The following is an 8,802-nucleotide window of genomic DNA, read 5'->3' on the forward strand; positions in this document are numbered from 1 at the left end:
GTGCAGGCAGAGCCAGGGGTCCTGCCCTTCAGGCAGCCCCTCCCAACCTAGGCCCTCGGGGGTCCCCCAACAACTGCAGGGTGAGGGTGGAATCATACCAAAATGAGTCCAGGTAACGGTGGGAGGTGGGGTGCCACTGATCTTGCAGTCGAAGCGGGCAGTGCGGCCCTCCAATACCTCCATGTCTTCCAGCAGTCGCGTGAACAGTGGCGCCAGCGACGGCCGCACGGTCAGCCGGGCGCTGCAGGTCAGCTCGTCTGGGAGCAGAGTGGGCAGCGTTGAGGCAAGGAGGACCAAGGAGACCCAGGCATCTGGGGTAGGTCCTGCCTTAAGCTGGCAGGCAACCAGAACCTGGGCAAAGTCCAGCAAAGGCTTTGGGCATGGGGGGTGGCAGAGTGAGACCATAGGTCAAGGCCCAAAGACCAGGTCTTCTCAGGAGGGTGAGATCAGCAAGGGTGGGCAGCAGGCTGGGACCTCTGTCAGAGCCCCAGGCCTGGCCCTAGTTCTGCCCTCCTTCCCTCATCTGCCAAGTCCCTCTCAATTGCCCCCAGACTAGGAACAGTTGTGCTCACAATGCCTCCCACATGGCTGAGACCTCACAGAGAATCTTCCGGAGCAGCTAACAGTTCCTTATACTGACCTGATGCTTCTTCCTGCTAACAACCCCCACTCCCACCAGCTTCACCTTGTGTGCTCATTACCACGACCTGGCGAGGCAGGTGCCGGTCAGTGCTGCTCTTCACACAAGGGCAGGACCAGGTCAGAGATGCCATCCATAATAAGAATGGCCAGCAATTACAAGGTGCCAGCCTTCATTATCTCATTAATCCTACGGTCCCCATACGGACGAGGTGTTATCACCCTCTCCTTGGCACAGATGAACAATCTGAAGCTTGGAGAGATGAAGTCACTTGTCCAAAGTCACGTGGTTGGTAACACCAGGCAAGCACTGGAACCCAAGTCTGGCTCTTTACACCTCAGCAGACTTGTCCCCTCGCAGGAACAGCCAACACTGACATAGCACCTTCTCTGTACTAGGTACTACCGAGGCAGGTGTACCGCACTAAATCCCACCCCTGCAATCCCCCAAGGTGGCAGCACCCCGTTTCCTGCATCTTATTCTGCACCCAGCCCTTCCACCACCATCCCTTCCCTCCAACTCCTGGGCACCCACAGCAGCCCTAGGGCCTAAGTGGGTAGTTACCTTTGGCCGTGCTGAGCTTGCAGGTATAGACGCCACTGTCGTCCTCATGCACAGAGGTGAGCAGCAGCTTGCATTTCCGGCCATCGAAATGCATCTTGCATTTGAGCAGTGCGGGCTGCAGCAGGCGGCCGCGGCACAGCCAGTCCACCTCCACGTCAGCAGGACCTGCCACCAGGCACTCAAACAGCGCCATCTCCCCGGCCCCCACGTCCACGTCCTGCAGGGGGGCCAGCACGGCTAGGGACCGGCTTTCAGGGTGTGCTGGGGGGACAGCAGCCACAGGGGGCACGTGTGGAGCAGAGACACACAGGAGGAGGGAGACACACACACGCACACACAGACAGACAGACAGATAGACACAGAAAGAGAGATGCATTTTGTTCCTCTAGAGACAGGGAAAGCCCACCCACCCGGCCAGGACAGCAAGCGGCTCCTGGATCTGGATTCAAGATGGCGACTCAAGCTGGGCGAGGGAGGGTGGCCATGAGAACAAGGGGGATCTGAGGGAGAAGTCACCACAGGGCCATGTGGTGGCAGAGGCGGCGGCGGAAAGAAAACACACAGCACACCAGCTGGGTACAAACTGGACTTTATTTGAGCTAAGAAATAGGAGTTTCTGAATATCCACATCCCCACTACAGAGCCCCCTGCTCCTGTGCCAAGCCTGGTTCACTCCCTTGCTCCCAGACAGAGGATGGGGGCCCCAGATGGACCCTACACTTGCCAGGGCCAGGGCTCAGTCAGGCCTCCTCATCGGCACAGAGGCCAGGGCCTCTGGCTCTTGGTCTCTAGTGGAATAGAAAGTGTTGTGCCATTTGAAATCCATTTCTGGAATGGTCGGTGCCCTGTCCCCTCCTGGTGGGCCCCTTGTCAACAGTCTGTGGTCCTCTGGGTGCCCCCATCCCACACCCTGTCCTCTCCTGCTCTGTCTCAGCCCACTCCAACTTAGAGGCATCCTTCCCTGACTGTCACAGACACACAGACAGACAAACAGATAGACAGACAGTGGCCTGCAGCAGCAGTAGCACATGCGTTTGCCCAGTGCTCCCCTAAGGGAAGAGATTGTGGGGGGCTTGAAACCCCTCAGGGCTGCCCCTCTCAGCTCTCAGTCCATCTGGGATGTGTCCAATGGGGAGGGAGGGATAACAGGGGCCCATGGGCTATCCCAGGGTGCTGCACGGGTTGGGAGGGGAGAAAGGGGAGGGGAGGCTGGGATGGGTCCGGGCCGGCGGGCGGCTCGGTCTGTGGGCAGGAGGCAGTGAAACACAGCGAGGTCCGAGAGGTGCCTGAGACAGGGGCGCGGCTCGGAGGGTAGCGGGGGGAGCGCAGGTGGCTCCCTGAGCTCACTCGCCTGTGTACAGACAAAAACCTCAGTCAGCAAGCAGCAGGTTAGTGCAGCACGCGCACACGCACACGCACAGCACGCACTCACACGCACAGGCACACACACCTGGCTAGAGCCCTGCTAGATGGAGAGCTGCCTCTAAAGCAGCCGGGGCAGCAGGGCCAAGATCAGCTCAAAGTGATGGGGGACACCCAAGGGAGAGCCTATCACAGGCACCAGGAGCACCCCAAAGCCTGGGGATGGCAGAGGAATCCAAAGAGAGAGAAGCACCGAGACACGGGTTAACACAGAGAAGTGGGGCAGAGTCAGCCCCAGAGCAGAGGAGCAGGCCGGGAACAGGGCTGACCAACTGAGAGACCAAGGAGGTGGCAGCTGCAGGAACAGGAGGCCTGGGGAAAGGCAACCAAGGCAGGTGGAGCCCAGCAGGGGGACCATGGCTGCTAGGGGCTGGGCTCTAGCAGGTGCCCAGGGGCATCTTGGGAAGTTCCCAGAGCTGGCCTCTGCCAGACTTGAAGGATCTGAGCCTCGTGGAAAGCAGGGAGGGATGATGGCTGAGTGACGCACTGTGGAGTGGCATCTGGCCCTGAGGCATCGAGGGGAGGGGTGAGGCAGATGGCCAGGCCACCAGCCAGCGCTTGGGGAGGACAACCCACCAGCCCTCATAGGGTTGCCCCGCTGGGTCTTGCCACCCCTGCTGCCTGAGAGGTCCCCTGCCATTTTGTCCCCAACTCTGGAGATATAGCCTGCTCCCCTGGGACCCCTCAGGTCCTGGTGAAACTCCTTGCCCATCACCCTAAAGGTCCCTCCGAACGGGTCCAGCCACCAGACTCCCCCCACTACCACTCCCCAACCATGACAGCTCCTACACAGCAATGGGGTGTGTAGAGGGCACCAGGGGACAGGAGGAGAGAGGGAAATGGGTGTGAGGGAGGGGCCTAGCAGAACATGGTGACAAAAGCTTAGCCAAGTGTGGAGAAAGGATGGCCGGCAGCAGAAATGGTGTCTGATTTCAGGGACTGGCGAGACTGAGACCGGAAGCAGTCCCATGCAGTACCCGAGCACGGGTAATTTGCGGTGTGGCTGTGGGCACACCACTTTCTATCTGGGCCTCAGTTTACCTAATTACGATAGAAGCTTCTGGACCAGGGAGCTCTGAGTCCTTCCAGCGGCAGCATCCTCAACCTGAGGCTGTGTGAGGGCTGTCAGGAGGGTCGGAGGGGCCTAGCAGGGCCAAGTAGGTTTATGTAGCGTGAGGTGCTCACCTCGGACCTCCAGGCGGGCCTCGCACTGCCGAGCGCCATACTCGTTGACAGCTTTGCAGGTGTAGAAGCCAGCGTCACCCCGCTCGGCAGCCAGGATCCGCAGCCGGCACAGCCCGCCCTCTGCCTCCTCGGCGAAGCGCCGTTGGTCTGGGCGCACGGGCTGGCGGTTCCGCAGCCTGTCAGAGGGGTAAGAACTCAGTCCCGGGGTTCAGGGTCCCGGCCTGCATGTGTGGGAAGGTCAAGGTATAGACTTCTCCCACTGCCCATATCTATCTACTGACCAGGCCCCCTGGGTTTCAGGGCCAGGTTTCCACCCTGCCTCCACTATTCCCCCTGTCCAGGAACTTTCCAGACCACCTTTGCCCACCCTCCCTTCTCAGAACCCGGCTGCAGCTTTGAGTAGAGCTGTGCTATTGATTTAGCCCTTAATAGTTCTTAAATTTCTTGATGCCTTATTTTTATTTATTTATAAGGAACAGATAGCTTTCTCACTTCCCAAAAGGGATATGAAAAAAACTTAGGATGTTTAAAAAATCACAGCAGGGACCAGACAATCAATTAAAAATGAAAAACAGAACCCAAGCCGATAAAAAATAAGCAAGCTGCACAGTCGATGTTCCAGGCACCTGGGGTGTGCAAGGCTCTGCAGCTGAGACCCACACTTAACTCTGGGCTTCCGGCAGCTCAGAGACAAACCGGGGTGGCCGGGCCCGGCACAGTGTTGAGTAGGCCTCAAACGTCACCCTGATGTCAATGGTTGGGGTTGGGGAGGGGTGAGCACCGCCTCCAGCAGTGAGAGAGCCTGGTCATTCAGCTCCAGTGGGCAGACACAAGACTATTTATTACCCAAACCCCTCCCCAGAAGGGGAGGCCCTGAGGAAGCCTGGGATGCTGGGGCAGATCACAGGGAGTCTGTACTGGGCCCGCTCCCTGTGCCCACAGTCGGGCCTCACAGGCCCAGGCTGGGGTGAGGAGCTGGCGGGTGATGCCAAGTGGGTGCTACTCACCAGGAGACCACGGGCTTGGGCTCCCCTTGCACACGGATGCTCATGATGACATCCTGGCCTTCTCGTACTGACTGGTCCATGAGCGACACCTGACAGGGGACCCCAGAGTGTCAGGGCCTCCAGTCAGGGCACAGCTTTGGCTCCTGGGGGTGGGGTGGGGTGGGTGATTTGGGACAGAGCTCTCTTCCACACCAGGCTGACGGGCCAGCTCTGGGTAACAAGAATTAATGGGGCAAATGTCTGGGTCATGCCGGAGTGTAAGCATGACCCCAAAACAAGGAGCACACAGAGAATAAGGCTACATGGGGGCAGAGGACACTAGGCACCAGCTCCAGGGTCTGACCTTGAAGGAGGGCGGTGCTTTGGAGCTTGCGTCTGGAGAACAGCGACTCTGGCTGGGACTGAGCTTCATGGTGGGGGTTCGGGGCCAGGTCTCCCCAGGCTCTGGGAACTCCTCTGGGGGACTCAGGTACTCTTCATCGGAGGTGATGGGGCTGCTGAAAGGGGACGTGGATCCACCTGTTGGAGAGACAGAGAGATGCCGGGGCAGAAGGCGTGCAGACTGAGCTGGCTGGAACATGGCACAGGGCCCCACCTAGACTCCCCTAACCTGGGCTCCCATGCCCCCTGGCTTTCTGTGTTATTGCACCCAGGAACTTCCTCCTCTTCCTGAGCCCCTGGATCCTCCTCTGCCACAGATCTGGCCAACACTGACCCTGCTGGCCCTCCTGGGAGGAGAAACCACAGGGAAACTCGGACAGCAGCAGGTCGCCCCTGGACCTTGTGGGAGACCCAGAATTCTACTGGAGCAGGGAGCCCACATTCCTGGCATGGAATAGGGACCCAACTACCAAGCGTAGGCTCTAAACGCAGGTGGCACATGACTCTGAGACCCCTTGAGCAGCATGGGCAGGACACCCGTTTCCTGGGTGAGCTGGGCCTGGTGCAGAGGAACATGCGCCTCAGACCAGCCCCATCCTGACCTCAGTCCAGGGCCAATGAGGCGGCACTGTCCAGCCTGCCCCTCCCCCTCCCTTCTCAGCTTCCTGCCGCAGAAACCCCAGGGTACCTGCTGGCCCCAGCCCTAGAGCATGGACCCCAGAGCCCTCAGGGGACTGGAGGGCAGGGTTAGTTGTCCACAGCAAAGGACTGAAGGGCCTGAGGAGGACAAGGGGGGCTCAGAGTCTGTCTTGGGGGAGGGGTGTCCCCAGGGCCCTGACGCCCTCCCCTGCGACTGGCTAGGGGCCCAGGCTCGCTGAGCTGGCTCCTATCCGACTGCCAAATACAGACATGAATCTGCCACAGCCCCCTGGTCCCTCCCCCTGGTTCCCCCATCCCAAGCCCCCAGCAGGGCTGCACCCCAACTCACCCCGACACTCTGCACACGGACCCCAGCCTGCGCCTGTCCCAAAGGTCCTGGCCTGGCCCCTCAGCTGCCTGTCCAGGGCCCACCCTGCCTTGCCTCCTGAGGGAGCAAGAGTCCGGGCTGCCCAGCCCCACTCACTGGGCTGACACGGCTGAGGCCCCCAGACTGAGCAGGCCCTGGGGGAGGGGAAGAAGCCTGAGGAGGGGAAGAAGGAGGGGGAAGGCTGAGGCTGGGTGGCAGGCTGGCGGCTGAGGCTGGGAAGGTGGTGCCTGCTGAGACCACAGCTGCCCTGGGTGGAGGGGGAGGAGCGGGGAGGGGCCGAGCACGCTGAATTTAGCTGCCGCTCATTCCCAAGCAGCAGGTCTGTCTTTTCTCTCCACACAGCCTCTGGGCCCTGACAAGAGCAAAGCCCCCTCAGTGGCGCCCTGATGCCATTGCGCCTCGGTTCTCAGAGACAGTGGGGGGTGGCGGCACCGCACTGTGGCATCCACGACGCTTGCCCTGACCCATTAGTTCCGACCTGCCCACCAGAGGAGGAGTGGATGGAGATGGCCCCGCTGGTGGCCCCTGCCCGGACAAGCCACTGAGATCCTGGACCTGAGAACTAACGGAGAGCCTCAGACACCACAGAGCCAGGCAGCCAGCGGGTTCTCTGGCGCTGCGACTCAAAGAACTGTCAGGATATCCGCCCTCCTTCTGAGAAATGCCCCCCCAAGCTAAGGGGGCCCAGAATCTCCCCTCTGCTGCCCTATCCCCATCCTGGCAGGCTGGCCCTGCAGCCACCTAGGACACGGGACGGCATGCAACCCTCCCACAGGCTCTGCCCCACACCTGCTGGCAACCTGCCCTTCACCCATCGGTCCCACCGGGGCCAGTGGAGGAGAGTGGGTGCTGCTTCCTCACATGGCCCCTCATTAAGGAGCTCCATCTGTTTCTGGGTTGGGGAAGGGGCTTGGAAACAGAGGGGGTGCTGAACAGGGGTCACATGCCTTCTGCCTTCTCAGAACACTCACCCCTTCCATGCCCACATTCCCGAGCTATGACCTGCGTTTCCCAGCATATCTGGGGTGGGAGGAGGACTCGGGCCAGGCAGAGGAGGGGCCCACCCTCCAGGCTGGCGATCTTGAAGTAGAGGTGGGGAGGGAAGTCTGAATGGCACTTGCACTCCAGGCCTGGTCCCCCACTGATACTGAGATTATAGGCATAGCCCTTGGAGGCCTGGCCCTTGGAGGCTGGAGCCACTTTCCCCTGCTCTAGGGTCACCCCCAGGTGAGACAGTGTTGACCCCCCTGCTCCAGGGTTATCCCAGGCAGGACAGTGCTGAGGAGACTCACCCACCCAGGGAAGGTGCAGCAGAGATACATGCTGGATTGTCAGGTTTGCCAGGAGCCACAGAGACCTCTGGTGGTGGCTGCAGGAGCAGCACCCTGGGGGCATCCAGCCACTGGGTAAACTGAAGTCTTCACACCCTTGGAAGAGCCAGGCCAGCCCAGGAGACAAGGCCTTCCCCTCCACCACTCCCAAGCTGTATGGCCAAGGAGGTGATCGAGGACCCCTGGAGCTCCGCATCAGGCCCTCAGCCCACCTAGTTTTCACTGGTTCCACAGCTAAAACCATCTCTGTAGTCAGGTCCTACTGTCCCAAACCTGCTCCACCCGCATCTGGCTTCCACCCTGGGAAACACAGTTACACCAGCCAGGAAGGGGGACCAGGTATCCTTCCTAAATTTAACAGGCAAATACGCTCATCGGCCCTGAACAACCTGCCATGGAAGTACCACCCCTTTGCACGTGCACCCCTCATGCATGTCAACACAACTCCTCGGACGAGGTCGCTTAAAGAAAACTCTGGCATCAGGGATCCCGCCCTCCCCACACTAGCACGTCTGTCTGGTCCCAACATCCTGTGTTCTCCTGTGGGGACAGCTGCAGCCACCACCTCCAGTATTTAGTACAAGAAAGGTGTCACTCAGGTCCTGCACATCAGGCCTGCTCAGGGTGATCCTTGACCACCTCCATCAGGACCACCTGGGAGTGAGTCTAAACTATAGTCCCCTGGGCCTTACACCAGCCTGCAGGATCAGGTTTCTGAAATGGGAGTTCAAGAAACTGCATGTGTTTTTAATTTTTTAGAAAGAGATTTTTGCTATAGGGCATGTGTGCTCACCGGAGAGACAGAAAGAGACAGAGAGAAATCATCCCCTGGGAGGATGGCTATACTACAATCTTTTCCCTACCATTCTCCTCTCAGGATTTTGGACACACACACACAAGCCCCATTTAAGTTTCAAGCTGCTGAGTCTGAGATTCAAACCATGGTCAGCTATATGGGAGTCCAGTACCTTAGCTACTATGCCACTGTCTGGCCCCAAGAAACTGCATTTTTAAAAAATCACCCCAGGTGATGGCCAGCAGATGGTATGGAGGTTGGGGAGGCTGGATCTCACATGGCCAACTATGTGGTTTGAAAATCACACCAGGCACATGTGCATACATGCCCAAAATCCCAAGAGGAGAAGAGAGAAGGGATTGTGGTATGGCCATCCCCTCTAGGGGGTGCTTTCTAACCTCCCCCTCTATCTGTCTCTAGCGAGTGTACATGCAAAAAAAAAAAAAAAA

At 59.2% G+C, this 8,802-nt stretch overlaps 1 protein-coding gene across 1 annotated transcript in view; it reads right to left on the minus strand.

Annotated features, from left to right (window-relative positions):
• Nucleotides 1-8,802, minus strand: part of SPEG (striated muscle enriched protein kinase) — a 68,022-nt gene that overhangs the window by 29,467 nt on the left and 29,753 nt on the right. The window contains 5 exon segments of the mRNA XM_006168670.3: nt 99-257; nt 1,205-1,465; nt 3,812-3,987; nt 4,819-4,907; nt 5,162-5,337. Of these exon segments, the coding sequence (XP_006168732.2) occupies nt 99-257; nt 1,205-1,465; nt 3,812-3,987; nt 4,819-4,907; nt 5,162-5,337 (861 nt within the window).

This window comes from Tupaia chinensis, unplaced genomic scaffold (assembly GCF_000334495.1).
Source record: "Tupaia chinensis unplaced genomic scaffold, TupChi_1.0 Scaffold145907_1, whole genome shotgun sequence".
NCBI lineage: Eukaryota > Metazoa > Chordata > Mammalia > Scandentia > Tupaiidae > Tupaia > Tupaia belangeri.